The sequence below is a fragment of the Bos mutus genome, chromosome 5 (assembly GCF_027580195.1).
Source record: "Bos mutus isolate GX-2022 chromosome 5, NWIPB_WYAK_1.1, whole genome shotgun sequence".
Lineage (NCBI taxonomy): Eukaryota > Metazoa > Chordata > Mammalia > Artiodactyla > Bovidae > Bos > Bos mutus.
In genome coordinates, this window is record NC_091621.1 from 107814854 (window position 1) to 107839485 (window position 24632).

At 46.7% G+C, this 24632-nt stretch overlaps 1 protein-coding gene and 1 long non-coding RNA gene across 2 annotated transcripts in view; one reads left to right on the plus strand and one right to left on the minus strand.

Moving 5' to 3' along the window:
* Positions 1-3065: 3065 nt before the first annotated feature.
* Positions 3066-17543, plus strand: LOC138987861 (uncharacterized). The gene is made up of 3 exons (XR_011464140.1): positions 3066-3198; positions 4380-4419; positions 17407-17543. It is a non-coding gene; the product is annotated as an uncharacterized lncRNA (long non-coding RNA).
* Positions 17544-18412: 869 nt separating this feature from the next.
* The window catches only part of EP300 (E1A binding protein p300), a 63494-nt gene continuing 57274 nt past the window's right edge, over positions 18413-24632 (minus strand). The window contains 4 exon segments of the mRNA XM_005909427.3: positions 18413-20829; positions 20832-21687; positions 21941-22222; positions 24465-24626. Of these exon segments, the coding sequence (XP_005909489.3) occupies positions 19514-20829; positions 20832-21687; positions 21941-22222; positions 24465-24626 (2616 nt within the window). The 3' untranslated portion in view covers positions 18413-19513.

Consider the following 24632-nt stretch of genomic DNA (forward strand, 5'->3'; position numbering starts at 1 on the left):
TATAGTCTGTGGGGTCGCAAAGAGTCGGACACGACTGAGCAACTTTCAGTTTCAGTTCAGATACATGTGAAAGTCTTTCTTAATTTGTTTTCTTCAAGACTTTCTACCTCCAGCCACATACCCACGTTGTCCACGAGTACTGTTGGTTCTGCCACCAAAAGGTATCCTATATTTTTAAAAACTATGTATTTTTTTATTTGACTACATCAGGTCTTAGTTGTGGTATGGGGGATCTTTAGTTGTGGCATGAAGGAGCTTTAGTTGAGGCATTTGAGTTCTTAACTGTGGCATGTGGGATCTAGTTCCCGAACCAGGGATCAATCCTGGGCCCCCTGCATTGAGATTGTGGAGTCTTAGCCAATAGACAACCAGGGAAGTTCCCAGACACAGAATTTAGAGGAGGAGGTAAAGGGCTCCAGTTGGCAGAAAGATGTAACCAGAAACCTTCAAAGATTTTTAAGGAAATAAGTAGATTGTTTAGATTTTGTTTTAAGAGCTCACTCTCTGGATGCTTCGTGGAGAGTGTGTTGGAGGTAGATCAAGGGAGCAGCAGGGGGCCAGTTAGAAGGCTCCTGTGCTGATCCAGGGGAGGGATGGTGGTGACTTGGACCAGGGCAGACTTAGAGGACTTGCAGAAAGGTAGAAGAATTTGAGAAGTATGTTGGAGGCAGTAATTAATTGTATGGAGTAGGTTTGGAAGAGGGTGGAATCCAGAATGACTTTGGGTAAATATGTCAGATGGGTTGACCATGTTCTGTAGTTGGTAAAAACTGTACAAGGAATAAGTGAGTTTGGGTGGTTGAATAGAGGGAATTAGGAGTTCTGCTTAGCCTGATATGCCTCCAAGAGGGCAAAAAGGTAGTGGAGTTCACCAGAGAGTCCTGAGTTAGAAATATAAACCCTGAAATTAAAAAAAAAAAAAAATTATTCGGCTGCATTTGGTTTTAGTTGCAGCACGTGGGATCTTTTGTTGTGGCATATGGACTCTGTAACTGTGGTACATGGGCTCCAGAGTGCACAGGTTCGATAGTTCGGGCACGCTGGCTTAGTTGCTCTGTGGCATGTGGGATCTTAGTTCCCCAACCAGGGATCGAACCTGCATCCCTCAGGTTGGAAGGAGGATTCTTAATCACTGAGCCACCAGGGAAGTTTCCTCAACACTTTGCTGTTGCAGTTTTCAACAACCTCCCTTTAAGATGAAATCAGAGTCAGAGTCCCTAAATCCATCTTCTTTATGATGTATTATTTTTCACATCGCAATGGATATATCATCAACAGTAGAAGAAAGCAGAAACCTGAGCTTTCCAGTTTCATGGCATTTCCACAAAAGTACCCAGCTTTGGGGGAGGGAAGGAAGCTGAGGCAGGTCCCAGTGATGTGAACTGTTAGCCTAAGTTGAAATGGCAGTTAATGAGGAATTCAGTTGAAACATCTTACTAAACACAGGTTGCTAAGCAACAGTGGCTACCCTGAAATAGTGTGGCTGTTTCTTCTGCAGTGGAGCTCCTGGGTCTTTGGTCTGAGCTGTCACAAAGGTATGCTTTTTGGCTGGTCTGAGCTATGCCTTTATATACAATCTTACATACTCCCCTCTTTCTGAGGCCTTTCCTCTGTGAGTCACTGCCCCTGTCTCTCCAGGATCATTAAATCTCTTGCTCTCTGTTGGATCATTCCCAAATAACTGCACACATGTGCTCATGTGTCACCCATTCTAGACAAATAAATCCCTTGAAATCACCTCCTCTGTCCCTGACCATTGCGCTCTTCTCTTCCACCCCTCGATGTCTTGAAAGAATTGTCTGTGCACACTACCTACCTCCACTTCTGCTGCTGCTGTCCCTACACTCCACCAAACGCGCTCTGTCAAATTCAAGTACAATTTCTCTGATGTACAGCCACATCGCTGTTCTCTCAGTGGCATTTGCCAAAACTGATGACTCCATGCTTCCTGAAACACTGTTCTTTCTGGGTCCCTCATGGTTTTTCTCCTGCTTCTCTGGCCAGTCCCCTCCCCTTTGCAGGGCCTCCCTCTCATACCAGAACTCTAAGTCCAGGTGATTTTCAGGGCTCTGTCCTGCTTGCTTCTTTTATCTTCTCACCATAAGTGATGTCTTTCATTCTTAATGCTGTAAATACCATTTATATGGCCTGCATTCCCATCTTCAGTCCATGTGTTTGTCCGCTGAGTTCTAGACTTTTATATCTGTAGAGATAACTTACATCATAAATAGAAAAACAGAACACTTTATTCCCTTAACCTAAACCTATTTCTCTCCTAGTTCCCCATTTCACTATCCAGCACCATCAGCCACTTAAGAACTGCTTCTTTATTTCCTCTTGCTCCGTTCCTTACTTTCAATCCATCAGAAAATCCCCTTAATTCTCCAAAACCTATCTCAAACATTTCCCCTTCTATCTCCACTGCCACCCCTTAAACAGACCACCATCATCCTGCTCTGGGTTTCACTGAAGTCTCCTAGCTGGTCTCTCTCCACCTTTTCTGTAAATTGGATTAATTCCTCTGCACAAGTGCAGGCTGGGAGCTCTTTTCCATATCATATCCCTCCTGTCTGGACTTTCTCGGATTCTTGTACAAGCTTTTGAGGAGAAGCCTGGGTGACTCAAAGTTGAAGTTAGAGAGGTAGGCAGGGCCGGAGTAAATCATTGAGTCAACTGATTTACTGCGTGCCCACTGTGCTCGGGCACAACACCGAACGGCACAGTTCTGCCCTCTTAGGGCTTCCGCTCCAATATAATCCAAAGGAAAGGAGACCAGCGCTTTCCCGCCCCAACCAGGGGCAGGCACGGTGCTAACCGCTTTGACACCCGGCCGGCCTCCACCCCCTCCCACCGCCCCGTGACTCTGGGCTGGCCTCAGTTTGCCTCATCTGCAAAATGGGACGATAACTATTAGGCCCAGATCTTGGCGCGCCCCCTGGGGTTACGGGGCGGGAATACCAGCCTGGGGCGGAGTTGCTCGCAATACCCGCCCCGCCCCATGGGTCACGTGGCCTGCGAGCGCGCGCGGGTTCCCGGCGCCAACCGCCGGCTGCCCCGCCCCGCCCCGCGGCCCGACCCCGGCCCGCGCCCCGCCCCGGCCCGCTCCTCGGGAAGGGTGCAGCTTCTGCTGGTGCGAGCCCGGCCAGACTGCTGAACAGCCGGGGGCCAGTCAGGGCGGGTCAGTGACCGCCGTTTAGGGTAGGGGCGCTGGAGTCGTCGCGGGGCAGCGAGATAGGAGAACTACTGAACCGGGGGCTGCCAGAGCTGGGATGCCCGCCTGCCCGTGATGGGGAGGATGGGGCGGCACGACCCCCCACAGGCACACCACCACCATTTGTCTTGGGCTGAGGAGGGGGTCGCGGTCGGCCAGAGCCACGAGCACAGTGCCTGGCACTCAGCGAGCCCTCAAAGTGTCCCGGCCTTGACTGCAGGCCCCCGAGCGGAGAGAAGACAGGAGAGGGAGTGCCAGCTGGACTGACAAGAAGCTAACTGCCATTGTTAGGTATCCAGGCTGGCCAGGCGGGGTCGCCACCCCATCCTTCCCCTGAGGCGCACGGAGCAGTCGTGTGTCCTAGGAGGTCGTGAGAGGCAGCGCTGGGGTGCGAACCCCGGGCCGTTTTTGTCTCTTGCCCGCTGCGCTGGGCTGAGGAAAACGCGTACTCGAACCAGGCTTTGAAAGTTGAGAAGGGTTGGATGGTTGCAGATAACCGAGCGAGCTCTGCCCTGGTTCTCTGAGACCTTGGGAAGACGTTTGATCTCTGTAAGCCACACTTTGCTCTGACGTGAAAACGGCTGGACTTAGGAAGACGTAACTAGTATGTGAGTAGTGCTTTGCAAAGGATAGAGCACTTTCAGATACGTTGTCAGAGATAATTCCTCACAACGCACTGAGGAAGCGTTTTATTAGCCTCCCTATATAGATGGAGAAATTGTGTCCTAGAGACGTTTATAAGATCAGGGAGCAGGGGCAGAGCCTTAATGTTGAATAAATCAAAGGTATGTAGGAATACTGCCTGGCTGAGCATAGAGCTCTGAAAAGCTCAAAGATGCTGTGACTTCATCTGACCTCATCTGAGCGCCTAGCTATTAGTTTAAAGCAGCTCTTTTGCGGAATCTGCCCCTTCCCAAGTCCCAACGACTGTGTCCCAGCAAACAAGATCACCAGGCCCCAGCAGTTTTGACTCTTACTATTTTTTAAACATTTCTTGATTTGGGCTGGATCAACTACGAGGAGTCTATAGGCAGAATCAAAAGTGGGAGGTAGGTAGAGAGGGGGTTGATTGAATTCTGAAAATTCCAGCTGACTATTTTGGGTTTTCTAAGTGAGCGTTCTTTTGAGGGCGTTGGTGATAGATAATTTTTGTCCTTCCTATTGACAGGTTCACCTCCTAGCAGATTACTGGAAGGCAAATGCAAAATGTAAGTAGGAATTTTGAAGTATCAGTTAAAGAACTGAAATCGTTTCTTTGTAGAATAATGGCAGTTAATTTGGTGGCACCACTTCCAGGTGTACAGTTAATTGATGGGTGCTTATCAAATGCCCATTTTTGAGGGGTGTATTTACTAATACATGTAGCAAGGTCTACGCAGCTGGCAGTTTATTATCACAGACACTGACAGGGACCCTAAGAGACGCTGTGTTTTTTTCAGTCCCCATCGGCCTGTGAAAGGGAGAGAGGCCAAGCGTTTTCTACTGTGATGTGTGTCAGGTGTTTCCAGGCTGCCTGTTCTCATTGATCCTGTAACTTTGTTTTTCCCCACAACAAACTTAAAAGGCCGGAGGGGTTTTTATCCTTTTTAGAAATGAGAGTGAAGCGTAGAAAAGTTAAGTAAATCAGCCTTGTTGGTGCTGAAAAAGCTTTTCACTAAACCACACTTTTCCCATTGTTGATCAATCCAGGTTCAGAGTCTGTGAATATTTAATAAACAGCTCCTTAGGCCCGGTGCCTTTGAGTATTTTATTTAATCCTCATGACAACCCACCATGGTTTTTGCTCATTTCAGCTGATCACCTTGAAATCAACTAGGAAACCTTAAAAAAAAAAAAAAAAAAAGCCCAATCCCTCCTGCAGGGAAGGGGATAAACATTTATAAATCCATGGTGATGTTCTAGCCCCTCTTTCTAAATGTGATGTGGTGCTGTGGGGACACATGAAGTAAGTAATTCCTTTAACGCAATCCTGACATTTCAAAAAGGGAGATGCAAAACAGGTGTGGGCCTTATCTAACAAACTGAATAGCAGGAGCATATTCTTCCACTGACCACAATTAAATCTGAAAACGTCACTGGTTTCCTATGATAAGTGCACTCAATAGTGATTAGTGAGACTAACCACTATTGTGACACTTGGACCAATTCAGTTCAGTTGCTCAGTCATGTCTGACTCTTTGTGACCCCATGGACTACAGCAGACCAGGCTTCCCTGTCCATCATCAACTCCCAGAGCCTACTCAAACTCATGTCCATCGAGTCAGTGATGCCATCCCACCATCTCATCCTCTGTCATCCCCTTCTCCTCCTGCCTTCCATCTTTCTAAGCATCAGGGTCTTTTTCAGTGAGTCAGTTCTTCGCATCAGGTGGCCAAAGTATTGGAGCTTCTGCTTCAACATCAGTCCTTCCAATGAATATTCAGGACTGATTCCCATTAGGATAGACTGTTTGGATCTCCTTGCAGTCCAGGGGACTCGCAAGAGTCTTCTCCAACACCACAGTTCAAAAATATCAATTCTTCAGCATTCAGGTTTCTTTATGGTCCAACTCTCACATCCATACGTGACTACTGGAAAAACCATAGCTTTGATTAGATGGACCTCTGTCGGCAAAGTAATGTCTCTGCTTTTTAATATGCTGTCTCGGTTGGTCATAACTTTCCTTCCAAGGAGCAAGTGTCTTTTAATTTCATGGCTGCAATCACCATCTGCAGTGATTTTGGAACCCAAGAAAATGAAGTCTCTTACTGTTTCCATTGTTTCCCTTCTATTTGCCATGAAGTGATGGGACCAGATGCCTTGATCTCAGTGTTTTAAATGTTGAGTTTTAAGCCAACTTTTTCACTCTCCTCTTTCACTTTCATCAAGAGGCTCTTTATAAGGGTGGTGTCATCTGCATATCTGAGGTTATTGATATTTCTCCCTGCAATCTTGATTCCAGCTTGTGCTTCATCCAGCCATGCATTTTGCATGATGTAGTCGGCATATGAGTTAAATAAGCAGGGTGACAATATACAGCCTTGTCGTACTCCTTTCCCGATTTGGAACCATGCGGTTCTAACTGTTGCTTCTTGACCTGCAATCAGATTTCTCAGGAGGCAGGTAAGATGTTCTCAGGTGCTGCAGTTCATGGGGTCACAAGAGTCGGATGTGACATAGGGACTGAACAACAGCACCAGCAACAACGCCTTCAAGGTCCACCCGTACTGTTGCAAATGGCAGGATTTTTTTTTTTCAGTGACTAGATCATATTCAGTTGTATCTTCTGTGCTCAGTCCTGTCTGACTCTGTGACCTCATGGACTGTAGCCCGCCAGGCTCCTCTGTCTATGGGATTTTTCAGGCGAGAATACTGGAGTGGGTTGCCATTCCCTACTCCACGAGATCTTCCTGATCCAGGGATCCAACCTGAGTCTCTCTTGTCTCCTGCATTGGCAAGCACGTTCTCGCCACTGCACCACCTGGGAAGCCCCTATTCAATTGTATACATTTAACATATTGTCTGTATTCATTTATCCGTCAGTGAATGGACACCCAGGTGGTTAATATATCTTCACTATTGTAAATATTGCTGCAGTGAACACAAGGGTGCAGATATCCTTTTGATTTAGGGTTCATTCCTTCAGATAGATACCCAGAAGTAGAATGACTGGTTCATATAGTTCTATTTTTAATTATTTTCGGAAACTCCATACTGTTTGCGTAGTGCCTGTACCAGATTTACATGTCCATAATAGTGGATAAGGATTCCCTTTTCTCCACATCCTCACAGACACTTGTTATTTCTTGTCTTTTTTGATAATAGTCACTCTAAAAAGTGTGAGGTGGTCTCTCACTATGGTTTTTATCTGTGTCTCCCTGATGATTAGTGGTGTTGAACACCTTTTCATGGGCCTGTCGGCCATCTGGTGGTCTTGGAAAAATGTCTTTTCAGATCCTCTGCCTATTTTTTAATTGGATTGTTGGCTGTTTGTTTTGCTGTTGAGTTATATGAATTCTTTATATATTTTGGATATTAAATCTTATCAAAGATATGATTTGCAAATATTTTTTCCCATTTGGTAGGTTGCCTTTTCATTTTGCAGATTGTTTCCTTTGCCGAGTAGAAGCTTTTTAGTTTGATGGACGTTTACTTTTGCTGTGTTTGTTTGGTTTTTTGAATAGCGGTTTTTGTTGTATTTATGATTCACAGATATTTACACACATTCTCTTCATATGGCTTGTTCTCTCATCGTTTTTGCAAGGCAAGTTTTAAATCTTGATAAAGTCCAGTTTATCATTTTTAAAGAGGTATATCTAGGAATTCTTTGCCTAACCCAAAGTTACAAAGATTTTCTCTATGTTTTCTTCCATGAGTCTTTTTCTAAAAAAGATTAATTAATTTATTTTTGGCTGCTGGGTCTTTGTTGCTACATTTGGTCACTCTTCAGTTGCCCAGAGCGGGTGCTACTCTAGTCGGGGTGCACGAGCTGCTCATTTTGGTGACTTCTGTTGTGGAGCACAGCCTCTAGGGCACGTGGCTCAGTAGTTGTACTGCATGGGCTTAGTTGCCCCTTGGCACGTAGGATCTTCCCAGGCCAGGGATTGAGCCTGGGTCCCCTATAGACAGGTGGATTCTTTTCCACTGAGCCACCAAGGAAGTCCATGTTCTTGAATCTTCCTGCATCTCAGTTTTCTCATGTGAAAACTGGAGTACTAACAGAACTTACCTTGCTGGGATTTTGTGAGTGTTGGGTGAGGCAATGTATGTGAAAGCTTAGCGGTACCTGGCAGGTGCAAGTTCCCAAGAACTTTTGGCTGCAAATGTTCCCACTGACCAGAATAACCCAGCCAGTGGGAACCAGGGCTTAAACGGGTCAACAGGGTTGAAACAAATAATAAACAGGAAAAGTATTGGTTAGAGACAGGGTTCTGGAGCACATCGACACAGGGCAGTGTGCCGGAAAGTGGTGGTCAGGACCTCTTTGAGGAGGTGATGCCGTCCCCGAGAGCTGCGTGGTCAGCAGGTGCTCGTCACATGCTGGTGGGGGTGGAGGCAGGGCTGGCAGAGTGCACACGGCTGGAAGGCAGGCTAGCAAGGAATGTGGTGCTGCACAGTGGGGACAGCATGTGACCAAGAGCCCAAACGTGCTGTGACAGCAAGTGCTCTGTCCATCGAAGGAGGGAGTCTGTGCACCAGTTATCAGGGCAGCTTCCTGGAGGAGGAGGCCTTGAGCCACCATCAAGCACTTACAGTGTGTCCCTGGCCCTGTGCTGAGCCCCATGGCTGGTGTGGTCCCCCGCAGTGGAGACTTGCAGAAGAGCTGGGGAGTCCCCTGGGAAAGGCCAGCTGCCCAGTCCAGCGGGGGTCCCTCATCACTTTCGCCAGCCAGCTTGGTCCCTGCGAATCTCTGCCTGCAGGCTCAGAAACCTGCCTCAGCACCAGGAAGCTCTTCTGGTTCTCACGCCCCGGGTGCCACAAGCAAGGGCGTGGGCCTGATGGACACATGCTAGTTAATGTATTTGCCTGGAGAAGTAGAGGACTATTTCAGCCGCATGGCCAGGGGCCAGGGGTGGGGGTTGACAGGCAGTCCCAGACTGTGGCCCCACATCTGGGACCACACCCCGGGAGGTGGTTGGCATGGAGAGTCTGGATATCCCTGGGCTGACCCTTTGCCAGGGCTGGGATGTGTGTCTGCAATGGCCTGTCTTCTCTCAAAGCCATTGCTGATGGGCCCTTCTGATGGGGTAGCAGCGACGTTGGGGACGTCAGTGTAGGCGTGGCAACTGTGCTGTTTCTTTGTGATGATTTTGTATCTTTGAGCTGATCCATTAGAGGACAATCAATTTCACGTTTCCTTTTTTAACCTGAGTGGGAGAAGCTTAATATTTTCCCCGTAGACTGACATTAGGGACCTCGCAAGAATCCCACTTTATTCACTTGTAAAATGAGGATTATGGTCCTCACTTCTGGGAGAGCTGGAACTGTGCTGTCTACAGTAGCATTTCCCTTTCAATTCACTAAAATTAAAGAACAATTCAGTCCCCCAGTTGTAGGAACTGCCTTTCCAGTGCTCAGTTGCCACGTGTGGCTAGTGGCTCAGTGTAGGACAGACTTATATTTTAGGGTTAGGGCCAAGGTCTGCACCATCACAGAACATCCTTACCAGAGAGTTCAGTGAAACGCTGTGTGTCACACACGCTGCACAGTGTGACGTTTGGTGTTTGCTGGCGTCAATGGCCTGGCAGTGGGGGAGGCTAGGGAAGATGCGGCCTCTGGCCAGGAGTCTTCTCTGGGGTGAGGTGAGATGCGGTGAGTCCAGTTCGATGAGTACCCTCACTCCCACACAGGAAACCAAGCATTCCCACCACCCCAGGGAGTTTACCGATAGGTGCCTTCACGGTCAGGCCATACTCTACCCCCATCTGGCCCTCGGCAACCACTGTTCTGATTTTTGCTACTAATGGACTAGCTTTGCCTTTTCTAGAATCTCACATAAATGTAATACAGTATATGCTTTTAAATTTGGCTTTTTTCACGCAGCATTGCGTTCTTTCGAGGCTCATCCTCCTTGTTGCATGAGTGAGGTTGCTTCTTTGCTGGGCAGTGTCCTGGTGGCTGAGCGTCCATCCACCTGGCGCTAGACATTAGGTTGCTTTCAGTTCGGGGCTGTTAGGAATAAAGCTGCTGGGAACGTGCATGCGCAGTTCTCCGCATGGACAAATGTTTGGGGTAAATACTTGGGAATTTCATAGAATTCCTGGGTCTTAGAATACTGGTGTGATTGAATTTATAAAAAACTCTCAAACTGTCTTCCAGAGTTTGGCATTTTAAACATTGAATGGCACGCTGGGAGAATTTTAGTAGTTCGGTGTTCTTACCAACACTTGGTATTGACAGCCTTTTCAATTTGAGCCATTTTAGTGGGTGTATATCTTGTGGTTTTGGTATCTTGTGGTTTTAGTTTGCATTTCTCTGAAGACTAATGATGTTAATAAGCACTTTTCATTTGCTTATTGTCATTCACATATCTTATCATGTGAAGTGTGTGCTTAAATCTTATTGCCTATTTTTTAATTGGGTTATCTGTCTTCTTACTATTAAGTTGTAGGGGTTCTTTATTCTAGATGCTGGTCTTTTTTTTAGTGTATCAAGTATGTGTATTGTGAATATTTTCCCAGGTTGTGGGCTGTTCACATTTTCTTAACGGTGTTTTATGAGTATTAAACTGTGTTTTACTCAAGTTAATAAAAAAATTTTTTTATGGGTCATGATTTTTGCATCCTAAGAAATCTTTGCCTCTCCAGATTTGCAGAGATTTTTTTTTTTTTACTATGTTTCCTTCCAGAAAATTCAGTAGTTGTAGCTTTAACTTTTCAGTTCAGTTCAGTTCAGTTGCTGAGTCGTGTCCAACTCTTTGCAACCCAGTGAACCGCAGCATGCCAGGCCTCACTGTCCATCACCAACTCCTGGAGTCTACCCAAACACATGTCCATTGAGTCAGTGATGCCATCCCACCATCTCATCCTTTGTCATCCCCTTCTCCTCCCACCTTCAATCTTTCCCAGCATCAGGGTCTTTTCAAAGGACTCAGCTTTTCGCATCAGGTGGCCAAAGTATTGGAGTTTCAGCTTCAACATCAGTCCTTCCAATGAACACTCAGGACTTATCTCCTTTAGGATGGACTGGTTTGATCTCCTTGTAGTCCAAGGGACTCTCAAGAGTCTTCTCCAACACCACAGTTCAAAAGCATCAATTCTTTGGCGCTCAGCTTTCTTTATAGTCCAACTCTCACATCCATACATGACCACTGGCAAAACCATATCCTTGACTAGATGGACCTTTGTTGGCAAAGTAATGTCTCTGGTTTTTAATATACTGTCTAGGTTGGTTATAACTTTCCTTTCAAGGAGCAAGTGTCTTTTAATTTCATGGCTGCAGTCACCATCTGCAGTGATTTTGGAGCCCAAAAATAAAAAGTCAGCCACTGTTTCCACTGTTTCCCCATCTATCTGCCATGAAGTGATGGGACCAGATGCTGAGTTTTAAGCCAACTTTTTCACTCTCCTCTTTCACTTTCATCAAGAGGCTCTTTAGTTCTTCTTCACTTTCTGCCATACGGGTGGGTGGTGTCATCTGCATATCTGAGGTTATTGATATTTCTCCTGGCAATCTTGATTCCAGCTTGTGTTTCTTCCAGTCCAGCGTTTCTCATGATGTACTCTGCATATAAGTTAAATAAACAGGGTGACAATATACAGCCTTGACGTACTCCTTTTCCTATTTGGAACCAGTCTGTTGTTCCATGTCCAGTTCTAACTGTTGCTTCCTGACCTGCATGCAGGCTTCTCAAGAGGCAGGTCAGGTGGTCTGGTATTCCCATCTCTTTAAGAATTTTCCACAGTTCATTGTGATCCACACAGTCAAAGGCTTTAGTTTGTATATGGTTTGATGTGTAAATCAGGTTTTTTTTTGGTGTTTTACTTATAACTGCTTGTTTCACTATCATTTACTTAAAAGATTATTCTTTCACTGTCAAATTACCTTGGTGCCTTTGGTGTGCATAAGTTGTCCGTGAATATGTGGGTCTCATTTTCTTTCATTATTTTATTTCACTGCCCCGGGTCTTAGTTGCAGCTATAGAAACTCTTAGTTGCAGTGTGTGGGATCTAGTTCTCTGACTAGGGATTGAACTTCAGCCCCATGCATTGGGAGCACAGAGTCTTAGCCACTGGCTCAACAGGGGAGTCCCTGACTCCTTTGCATTTCTATATGCATTTTAAGATCAGCATGTCAATTTCTTCTTAAAAAAAAAGTACATTTTCTTGATAGGGATTGCATTGAATCTGTAGATTAGTTGGAGAGTAGTATAGGCGTACCTCAGATATATTGACAGTTTGTTTTCAGACCACCGCAGGAAAGCAAGTATTGCCATAAAGTGAGTTACATGAATTTGTTTATTTCCTAGTGCTTAACTCTTAAAATTAAGAGTTATGTTTACACTGTCCTATAGTTTATTACATGTGCAATAGCATTATGGCTAAAAAACAATGTACATATCTTTTAATTTTAAAATTGTGAGACTTCTCTCATGGTCCCATGGTTAAGAATTTGACTGTTAATGCAGGAGACACGGGTTCGATCCCTGATCTGGGAAGATCCCACATTGCCTTGGAGCAGCAAAGCCCACGCACTGCGTCTACTCAAGCCTGCTCACCTACAGCCTGTGCTTTGCAATGAAGTGTAGCCCCCGCTCACGACAAGAGAAAGCCCATACACAGCAGAAAAAAGACCCAGCGCAGCCAAAAATAAATAAGTAAATCATTTAAAAATACTATTGTTAGATTATACTATTGTATACAATTATACTATTGCTAAAAATGCTAACCATCTAAGCCTTCAGTGAGTTGTAACCATTTTGCTGGTGGAGATGTTGATCAGGGTGGTTGGGGTGACTGGTTATTTCTTAAAATTGACAACAGTGAAGTTTGAATCATCAAGTGACTCTTCCTTTCCCAGATGCTTTCTCTGTAGCATGCACAGCTGTTTGGTAGCATTTTACCCCCAGTAGAATTTCCTTCAAAGTTGGGGTCAGTCCTCTCAAGCTCTGCCACTGTTATCACCTAGGTTTCTGTAATCTTCTACCCCACTGTTGCCCAACAGTCTTCACAGTATCCTCACTAAGAGTAGGCTCCATCTCAAGAAACGACTTTCTTTGCTTATGTATGAGAAGCAACTCCTCACCCAAATTTTATCATGAGGTGGCAGCAATTCAGTCACTTCTTCAGGTGCCACTTCTCATTCTCTTGCTGTTTCCACCACCTCTGCAGTTACTTCCTCTCACTGAAGTCTTTTTTTTTAATTAAAAAAATAATTTATTTATTTTTGGCTGTTCTAGGTCTTTGTTGCTGCATGGGCTTTTCTCTACTTGCGGTGAGCAGGTGCTACTCTCCACTTGTGGTGCTCGGGCCTCTCATTGCTATGGCTTCTCTTGTGGAGCACAGGCTCTAGGGAGCTCGGGCTTCAGTAGCTGTGGCTCCTGGGTTCTAGAGCACAGGTTTAATAGCTGTATCACACAGGCTTAATTGTTCCATGGCTTGTGGGATCTTCCCGGATCAGGGATTGCACCGATGTCCCCTGCATTGGCAGGCGAATTCTTTACCACTGAGTCACCAGGGAAGCCCTCCACTGAAGTCTTGAATGCCTCAGAGTCATCCACAAGGGTTGGAATCATCTTCCAAACTCCTGTTAATACCTCTTGCCTTGAATCTGTTGGCAGCTAGAGTGGTGAATCCTTTCCAGAAGGCTTTCGGCTGATTTTGCCTGGATCCATCAGAGAAATATCACTATCTGTGGAAGCTATAACCTTATGAAATGTGTTTCCTAAAAATAAGACTTGAAAGTAGGAGTTACTCCTTGACCCGCAGGCTGCAGAAGGGATGTCAGCAGGCATGAGGACAATAGTAATCTCATTACATCTCTGCCAGAGCTCTGGGGGACCAGGTGCATTGTCAAGAAGCAGCACTATTTTGAAAGAGATCTTCTTTTCTTTGCAGTATGTCAACAGTGGGCTTAAAATATTCAGTAAACAACATTTATACAGGAGTACTATCATCCAGGCTTTGTTTTTCCATTTATAGAACCCAGGCAGAGTAGATTTAGCCTAATTATCAAGTGTCCTAGAATATTCAGAATGGCAAACGAGCCCAGGCTTCAACTTCAAGTCATCAGTTCTGTTATTCCCTAAGAAGGGAGTCAGCCTGTCCTTTGAAGATGTGAAGCCAGGCATTGCACTGACTTCTCTTTAGTTATGAAGACCCTATATAGTGTCTTCATTTGTTATTGTTATTCAGTCGCTCAGTCGTCTCCGACTGTTTGCGACCGCATGGACTGCAGCACGCCAAGGCCTCCCTGTCCTTCACTACCTCCCGGAGTTTACTCAAACTCATGTCCATTGAGTCGGTGATGCCATCCAACCATCTCATCCTCTGTTGTCCCCTTCTCCTCCCGCCTTCAGTCTTTTCCAGCATCAGGGTCTTTTCTAATGAGTCAGCTCTTCACATCTTCATTTGTTTTATCTGCATCGAAAATGTTTGGTGCAACCACTGCTGTTAATTATCTTAGCTAGATCTTCTGGACAACTTGCTGCAGCTTCTTCATCAGCACTTGGTATTTCACCTCGTACTTCTGTGTCACGGATGTGGTTTCTTAAACCTCATGAACCAGTCTCTGCTGGCCTCAGATTTTTCTTCTGCAGCTTCATCACCTCTCTCAGCCTTCCTAGATTAAAGAGGTAGGGCCTTCTCTGGATTAGGCTTTGGCTTAAGGGACTGTTGGGGCTGGTTTGATCTTCTTTCCAGATCACTAAAAGTTTGTTTTCCACATCAACAGTAAGGCTGTTTTGCTGTCTTATCATTTATGTGTTCATTGGAGTAGCAATGTTAAGTTCCCTCAAGTATTTTTCCTTTGCGCTCACAACTTAATCTGTTTGGTGCAAGAGGCCAGCTTTCAGCCCAGTCTTAGCTTTTGACATATCTTGCTCACTAAGCTCCATCATTTCTGGCTTTTGCTTTAAAGGGAGAGATGTGTGACTCTTCCTTTCACCTGAACATTTAGAGGCCATCATAGGGTTATTAATTGGCCCAGTTTCAGTATTGTTTTGTCTCAAGGAATGGGGAGGCCTGAGGAGAGGGAGAGAGATGAGGGGATGGCCAGTCAGTGGAGCAGTCAGACCACGCACATTTATGGATTCAGTTCGCCATCTTAGATGGGCATAGTTCTTAGTTTCCCAAGACAATTTTAATAGTAACATCAAAGACCACTGATCATAGATCACCATTTTGTTCTTTAGTCGCTACTACTACTACTACTACTACTAAGTCACTTCAGTCATGTCCGACTCTGTGCGACCCCATAGATGGCAGCCCACCAGGCTCCCCAGTCCCTGGGATTCTCCAAGCAAGAACACTGGAGTGGGCTGCCATTTTCTTCTCCAATGCATGAAAGTGAAAAGTGAAAGTGAAGTCGCTTAGTCGTGTCTGACTCTTAGCGACCCCATGGACTGCAGCCTACCAGGCTCCTCCATCCATGGGATTCTCCAGGCCAAAGTACTGGAGTGGGGTGCCATTGCCTTCTCCGCTTTAGTTGCTAAGTCGTGTCCAGCTCTTTGCTACCCCATGGACTACAGCACGCCAGGCTCCTCTGTCCTTTACTATCTCCTGGGGTTTGCTCAAATTCATGTCCCTTGAGGCAGCAGTGCTATCTAACCATCTCATCCTCTGCCACCCCTTCTCCTTTTGCCTTCAGTCTTTTCCAGCATCAGGGTCTTTTCCAGTGAGTCAGCTCTTTGCATCAGGTGGCCAAAGTTTGGAGCTTCAGCTTCAGTCTCAGCATCAGTCCTTCCAATGGATATTCAGAGTTGATTTCCTTTCAGATTGACTCATTTGGTCTCCATGCTGTCCACAGGACTCTCAAGAGTCTTCTCCAGCACCACAATTCAAAAGCATCAATTCTTTGGTGCTCAGCCTTCCTTACGGTCCAGCTCTCACATCCATACATGACTGCTGGAAGAACCCCAGCTTTGACTGTACAGGCCTTTGTTGGCAAAGAGACGTCTTTGCTTTTTAATACCGTTTGTCATAGCTTTCCTTCCAAGGAGCAAGCATCTTTTAAATTTCATGGCTGCAGTCACCATTGTCTGCAGTGATTTTGGAACCGAAGAAAATAAAATGTTACTGCTTCTGCTTTCCCCCCTTCTATTTGCTATAGCAAATATAATAATGAAAAAGTTTGAAATATTGGGAGAATTACCAAAATGTGACACAGAAATGAAGTGAGCAAATATCATTGGAAAACTGGCGTTGGTAGACTTGCTTGATGTAGGGATTACACAAATCTTGCTTGTAAAAAAAAAGTGAGTATCTGCAAAGTGCAATAAAGTGAGGCACAATAAAACAAGGTATGTCCGCACTTTCTTAACAATATGTGGTCTTCCCAGTCTTCTGATCCATGAACAAGGATGTCCTTTTATTTCTTTAGGTCTTTCATTTCTTTCAGTGATGTTCTGTAGTTTTCAGTGTACAATTGTGCATGTCTTTTGTTAAATTTATTCTTAAACATTTTATCCTTTTTGATGCTGGCCTGTGCGCTCCTTGAACAGCATGACTACGTCCTGAACTTAACACTTCGGGAAACTAGAGATCAGGTTCCCTGGTTGGAGAACCCTGGAACTTAAGTTTATTATTCCTTAGTTTTTGTCCCTTCAGTTTTTAGTCTGTGTTTTGGATTTGTTTGGAATACAGCCCTGTGTCATCAGCCATCACCGGGGCTTCTCTGCAGTGAGAGAAAGGATGCCGGGGAAGGCAGGGCTGGAGTCCAGCAGCCTTTGGCTCGCTCTGGCTGTAGGACCTTGCGCACACTCCCAAGCTGCAGTCTTCTCATCTGTCAGCTTTTGGAGCTGGTTTTGAGGATTCAGTGAGCTAGTAAATGAAAAAGCACCTGGACACTGCTGCACCCATTTCCTAGACTGATGTCCGAGAAACAGCCCAATTGGAAACTTGGGGCTCCTTTTAGACCTTTTGATTGTGGTAATTTTCAATACACAGAAACACTGGAATCACCTTCTTGTATCCCTGGCTGTGTATTAATTCAATCTTTCCTCTCCCTAGCACTGCCTCTGGCCTGGGCGAGGACAGCTTGTGTCCTCCTCCCCATTTAATTATTTCTGTCCCCACTTCCTCCTTGCAAAATTGCGAATGTTAACACTTCAATCCAGCTGTATTTGGCCAAAGAGGCTAGGGTTACCTAGGCTGGGAATCCACTGCTTGGAAATGGATGGAATTTTAAGTATCTTCCTTGTTGGGCGCTCAGATCTACCCTGGGTCTCTAGTTGTGGGGACCACACTGGGGACCTTTCTGTAACAGGCACTCATATCTTCTCTCTGGTCTGTCATGGGGACCTGAAGCTGTTTTTTTCCCAGTAGGAACTGACTCTTCTCTTCAGGGGCGGAGACCGTCCTCACCTCTCTCCTTTGGATCCCATCCATCTCCCCCACAAAGCTGTGGATAGTCCCCACAAAGGAAAGTTTAAGTGCTGTCCTCCCCAGAAACTTCCCAATAGCCAGAAGCTTTTACTCCTACTTCCTCTGTTCCCTGCTTACAATGCTTAAGACTTTCCACTTTATCTTGTTTAAGCATCATTCTGTCTTTTCTTCTAGATCACTAGCTGGCTAGCCTGAGGGCAAAGCTGCACCGCATCCACGTGTGTTGTCCGGCCTGGCACAGAACGTAGGCGCTGCGTGTATGTCTGCTGGACCACTGACCTGAGGCAGGTGGACACTGGCTAACATTTTCTGGGATGGGGGCTTGAGTGTGCTGGTCCACCTCACATGGACATACTGGTTATTTTTGCTGAGACCAAGTAAACTAGTGGAAAGGCCAAACAGGAGTTTGAATTAAGGTACTTGAAGAGGGTCTTCTTTCCTTAGCCTTTAGCAGATGATCGAGTCAATGTAAATTAAAGCTCTATTAGAGTAACAAGGAAGACCTGCCAAATGCTGCCAGAGCAGCTCACTCCAGGGTCCTTCTGACTTTTCAGACTTGTCCACAGTGGATGTAATATTCTGTAGAGGAAGGGCCGGTTCCCCTTCTGTTCTTCAACACCCATCTCAGTACCAGACTCTGTGCTAGTCTCTCTCAGCCTTCCCATTGTGGGTTTTATTTCCAGAGTGTCTTTTCCTACAGCCTCATCCCCCCAGGACTTCTTGGCTGGCAGTCAGCAAAATAAAGTGTGTTTCACAGAGAACAGGGCTGTATTGTTGCCCCAGCTTCCAGTGGAGCTACTTGTGACTTCAGCAGGTATGACTCCTCTTAGGTGGTCATTCTTACTCCTTTAAGATGAGGGTGACTGAATGACGACCATGCGGTCATACATAGGGGACCATAGAGAAGGAGCTGTATCAAGCTGATAAAGGCTTGTATCAATTCAAATGGATACAATTAATGTTTAGCTGGTGCTTGTCTTTTTCCCTGGCAAGTCTTTTTCCAAAATTTTGGATGAATTTATCAAAATCTATCTTATCACAAAATCACTTCACGTAGTAGTTAGGGAGGGCTGTTAAGCCAGTGCTCTCACCTTCCGCCCGAAATCCCAGATGTCAGGCATTTAAACCAATGGTTTCCAACACAGAGATGCAACCGCAAGAAGTGAAACAAAATCAGGGGTCTGTCTCACACGGTTTATTTAACAATAGGTAATAAGAAATCAAATTTAACAGTCTATACAGTGATCCAAAGTTCATATTTATAAGTAATCAATTTTAATCGCATGATTTACAAGTTGAGGGTTTTTGCTTTCTATTTTCAAGTTTTACAGAAAGTGTGTGTGTGGGGGGGTGGGGCAGGGTAAGGAGGAAGAAAGCAAGCACAGAAGAAACCCCAGGGACATTCTGCGTGTTAAAATCATCCCACTGGAATCGTTTCTTACCCTCTTTTTAATTTTTTCCTTTGTTAGATGTAAAAATAACGAAAAAAATTCTTTCAAGAAACAGAACCACAATATATATAATACATCAATTTGGCAGCTGCCCCTGTATATTTTGAAAAAAGTCATTTTTCTCTCTACATGTACAAATTACTTTAATACTTGAAGTTTTTACGATCAGACTTACGGAATAGAAAATTTTCTGGAGCACAAAAGTTGACTTGAGGGGAGCAAAGGGTTTTTTTTTTTTTTTTTTTTTTTTTAAACATTTTTAAAAGAATGAACGTCTTTGCACCCAGAAAAAAAATTGGTATTTTAATATATATTTATATATATTTATATATATATAGAATGAATTTTAAAGTAACATTAACCCCTTTTGTCCTCTGGTTTTAGAAATGTTCTTTTTAACTCTTTCATAAAGTGAGGAAAATAGGGGAAAATGTCAACCATCTGCACCAGTAAATAATAACTATTAATATTACATATTTTCATTAATTTAAAAAAATAATAAAACCTATTGGAGGTGCAAGGCAGGAGCATGTGGTTGGCTTCACAGACCTCAGCCTCCTCCCAGTGCACACTTGAACCAAACACACAAGGGAAAAAAAACAGGCTGGTGGTAACCAGCCATTAACAAAAATATATTCTTTGTATTCTATCACCCCTCAGGTTCATCTCGCATGTTTGCTCGAAACCACAAACAGCTACTGCACAGTTCTTATGTGTTCCAAGGAAAATTGTCTCTTAGGCTAAGAAAGATTCAAAAAAATTGTTTGCAGTACAAAAAGTCTTAAGAGAAAATAATTTTTTTTTTGCTCCCAAAATACTACAAGGTGTCTCTAGTGTATGTCTAGTGTACTCTGTGAGAGGTTTGAATTCAAGTCTGAGTTGTCGGTGCCGAGTCCCAGGTCCGTGGCGCTCGCACCATGGAGGTTTGCCATGCCTGGATTGCTAGCGAGCTGAGAGAGCATCGAATTCTGGTCCGGGCTGGCAAAATGCCCTTGTTCCATGGGGTTGCCCTGGGCAGCGACCAGTCCAGGATGTGGAGAACTGGTCTGTGGGGAGACGTGGTGTGGAGAAGGCTGAGGCTGCATCCGTGGGGAAGGGCTGGAGTGGGGGGGCTGGGACTGAGGCCGCGGAGAAGGGACAGGCTGGGGAGATCGCACTTGATTGGAGAGAGACGGGATCTGCTGGCCTTGGAGGTGCGGGGACTGAGCCTGACTCGGGAGCATGTGCTGCTGGGGGCTCATGGGGTTGGGCTGGGCCGGCGAGCCCATCTGTTGCTGAAGGAGCCGCTGCTGGTAGGCCTGCAGACTGGCTCCCGCCTCTGCTCCCAGGGCCTGCGGGAGCTGGCCCATCTGTCCCATGCTCCCTTGTGGTATCTGCTGCATGTGATGCTGCATTCGCGGTGGCGGCTGCTGCTGCGGGGCAGGGTAGCCCACGCCCTGGGGAGGCTGGAACTGGTTGTGGTTGGCCAGCCCCGGGCCCATCCCTGGCCCCGCTCCCTGCTGCTGCTGCTGCATCATCTGCTGTCGCCTCAAGATGTCTCGGAATTGCGAGGGCATGGTGCTGTGATTCATGTTCATCTGCTGAGCCTGTGGGCTCATCCCGCCCATGGGTGGCGGGAGCTGCTGCTGCTGCGTGGGCTGCTGGGGCAGGCCAGCCCTCGGGACACCTGCCTGCATGGGGTTCAAGTTCTGCATGGCGGGGCTGGAGTGGACCCCCTGCTGACCTGGCATAGCGGGGGGCTGCAGGCCCGGCTGCCCGGGGAGGGGCTGCGGGTTGGAGTTGGCGTACTTGGCAGCCCGCTGTTTGATGAACGCAGCCAATAGCTGGGGGTTGGCATGAAGGATACTGAGCACCTGTTGCTGCTGCAGGGGGGAGCTGGGAGACCTGAGAGTCCGCAGGAGGTTCTGTAAGGCTTGTTGAGACACAGTGCCTGGCTTGAGAGGGCTCACACCTACCTGGCCCAGGCCCGGCTGGGGAGGCATGTTCAGGGGCTGCCCGTGCTGTGACACCGACATCATGGCTGGCCGGGGCATCCCGGACTGCAGCTGCTGGGGCTGGGGCAGTCCTCCCTGGGCCCATGGGGGTTGCTGCTGCATGCCAGTGGGCCCCATCCCTGGCTCCAAATGCCCACCAGGCCCTCTGGCCATGGGGGCGGGTTCATACCCATAGGGGCCATGGGAGTCATCTGCGGCATCTGGTGCTGGATCGGCCGCTGAAAGATTTGCACGTGGGCCATCTGGCGTTGCGTCTCGGCTGCCCTCTGAATCTGCATGGCCACCTCCACTGCTGCAGGTGGGGGTCCCGGAAGTGGGGGCTGAGCAGTCTGAGGAGGGGTCGGGGGGGTCACCTGGCCTGCTGCCTTGCCCTGGGACACTGGGCCAGCAGCTTGAGTCCTGGGCAAGTAGGGCGGCATGTTGTTGGGAGGTGTGGGCTGGGGCTGAGAGGGGGGTGGGGGCTGGGGTGTCTGCGGGGTGGTGGGCTGCTGGCCCGTCGGCGTGGTAGGGGTGGCAGGGGTAGGGGAGGGCAGGCCCTGCTGCTGCCCCACCACACCAGTCCGCTGCATGCTGGCCATCCTCCTGCGCAGCATCTGGGCCTGCTGGAGCCGGTGCTGCAGCTGCTGCTGCCGGAGCTTCTGCTTGATGTTGAGGCAGAAGGGCACGGGGCACTTGTTCTCCTGGCAGTGCTTGGCATGGTAGCAGCACAGGGCGATGAGCTGTTTGCAGATGGGGCAGCCGCCGTTGGTCTTGCGCTTGCAGCCCTTGGTGTGCTGCACCACCCGCTTCATCTTCTGGCAGGACGGCAGCGAGCAGTTGGCGTTGCGGCACTGGCAGGCGTGCACCAGCGACTGGATGCAGCGCTGGATGCTCAGGCGGCGGGAGTCTCCCGGGCTCTGCGTGGCGGCAGCCTGCTGGTTGTTGCTCTCGTCATCAAGCCCCAGCCCGAGCTTCTCCATCTTGTGGTCGTGGTTTTTAGTGTTGTAGCAGGTGATACACAAGTCATAATCCTGGGGAAAACAGAGGCGCAGGTCAACACTCCAGGATTCAAGCCATTCAAAGGCATTTACATATCCTGCTTGGGCTAAAAAGCCCTAATTTAGAGAAAGCTTCTTTAGCCCAACCACTCAAATCTGACACCAGGCCCCACCTGGCCTGTTCTGGTCCTCACACTGGCCCCGGAGCCTGCCCTCAGGCCAGTACCACCTCTGAACCACCTCCCAGGTACCTGGAACCCCCAGCCCTCCCCGCCAAGGGACCGACCTCACACACGGTGCAGTGCCAGCGTGTCTCCACGTGGTGCTTGCACTCGTTGCAGGTGTAGACAAAGCGGTCCTGGCTCTGGGTGTGCAGCTCCACCAGCATGCACATGGTGGACCACTGGGCTCTTCGCAACGACGAGAACTCCAGGTGCTTGTCCCTTGCAAGGGTGAGAAAGGCATCCCGCCCATCCATCAGGTCACAGGGGATGAGGGGGTCGGGGTCAACAATGGGAGGCAGGGAGTTGGCGGCAGGGCCAGCGATGAGACGGATCACAAAGAAGACCTGCAAAACAGACAGTCTCCTCTGGACTCTGGAACTAGAGTACTGCAGACAGCTGGGCCAGTGCACCTGGGGGGCTGGGATGCCTGGCTTCGTTTTGTGACCACCCCGCAAAGTTACACTATACTGCCCTCGTTCTCTTGCTTCACGCATTTGTTCTCTTTTTTGAAACTGACTACAATGGGCCTAAAACATCTACATCTTATGTTTTCTACCTCATTCAGTAATTCTTCAAAAGAAGAATGGTCAGACACAGGGCCATACAGGGGACATTCTGCTTCAAAGAGGTCAACTTTTAAAATGCAATCTATGGTTTAACCTGACTCTAATTATAAGGAAACAAATCAGAAAAACCCAAATGGATAGATATTCTACAAAGCAATTGGCCTGGAGTCTTCACAAAATGCCCATGTCATGAAAGAAAATAAAGCTAGGAACTGAGACACGGCAACTCAACATGGAGCAGAGGAGCAGATGGGAGGTGGCTACAGGGGTGAGGTTTCCCGAGTGTGAAGTCACAGCACGCTAATGCAGAACGTGTCCTCTGTCTTAGAAGGAGCTTACTGAAATAAAATGTAGCAGAACGTTAACTGATGAATCTAGCTGAAGGCAACAGGAGGGCATCTTCTGTAGAACTTTCCTGTAAGTTTGGAAGGGAAAAAGAAAAAAAAAATCTTTTTCCTTGCTACAGAAACAAAAATTTTTTGTTGAAGTTTAAAAACACAACACAACCACTGTTTCCCATAACCACTGGTATAAAGGCTGCAAGAGAAAGCTGCTGTTATTTCTGTAATAAAATGTAAAATGGAACCTTCAAGACATCAAGAACTTGTAACTGCTGTATTGCCCACTATATCCTGTCAGTTTTTTTGAGGCTGAAAATCTGTGCAAACTGGCAGTAATATTTGTTATATATCTGGGCAGCAATGTTGGCACAGAACAAGAGTCTAGGAAAAGAACACAGTGACTTTCTCGGTGGCCCACTGGTAAACACTGCACTCCACTGCAGGGCATGGGTTCGGCCCCGGGTGAGAGCGGGAGACGGGACGTGGGACTAAGACTGCGCGTGCCAGAAAACAACACAGGACAAGAGCATCCACACTGAGTAAAGACGCATCAAAGCCAGAGTTAAAAGCTCAAGGGGGGATCTGTGATACTGGGTTTGCTACTGCGGCTCAAAGCAAGCATTCATAGAGTGAGGAGGAGTGTTGTGAAAATGCGATCACACACAGGGAAGTACTGTATCTAACAAGTGGGGGCAGATCAAACCACCTGGTGACTCCCTAGGAAACCTTCACTATGGCCAACCTCCAATAACAGCCATCGTGACTGACTCTGCTGAATGTCACCCTAGAGCTAAAACAACACCTAAATTTAATAAAATGATTACAATTAGATTCTAACTCCTAACAGGAGACTACTACCCACAAATTCTTCAGATGATATATCTACAACTGAAGTCATACCGACTACAACATACTCTAAGGGCCTTTCCTAATCGCTGTTATTTCAGAGTTCCACACCTAAAGTCAAACCATCAGTTCCCTCTCCACATTAATAGCCTCTTCCTGTAAGAACCTGATGTCTGAACATGGAGATAAACAGATGTTTAAACAAAGCAACATCTTCAACACGCCTCATCTTACCAACAATAATGTCGAAGGGGAAAAAAACCCAACATACTCAGTTATATTCCCAAACAACAAATAACCAATATAAATATTCAAATAATTCAAAGTTTTAACTTTGCTGTGAAGGCATTCACAAATGCATATATCAAAGTTTAACTTTTCTTCAATTCTCTCCATTTGCCAATTCCCTTTCAGTTAGGCAAAACATTCATTCGTTTTGCCAAAGTTCCATTACAAACTTGAATGGCCAAATAGAGTTCTAAGGGGCTTTGGTCTAAAGCAAGACCACAAAGATACCCAAAAAATATCCAACAAGCCGATCTTCTGAACAATGGACAGAAACACAAACATAAAACGGTTACAAACAATAGGGTCAGACAAACTATGCTTACACTTTTCCCAACACCATATAGCTTTGTAACAGCTACAAATCCAAGTAAGACACCTTACCATTTCCTGTTCTCACCGCCCTCTCTTTGCTTTCTTCTCCCTCAAATGATTTCCTTCCTTCTGAGTTTCATATGATCTGGTGCTCACATCATAGATACCAACTACGGTGGGCAGTTCTGGAGGACCCTGGCCTTGGTTTTCCTGCTCTTCGGCTGTCCCCTTACCTCTTTGTGCTTCTCCATGGTGGCATACAATTTCTGTGAGAGGTCGTTGGATACGTTAGGCATGCCTGGCTTCTTCTTATTGCCACGACTCAGGCTGCTCTTGTTTTTGCTAGTTTTCTTGTTGTTTTTCTTTTTAGCATTTTTGCTGTCTCCCTTTGTCACCTGCAG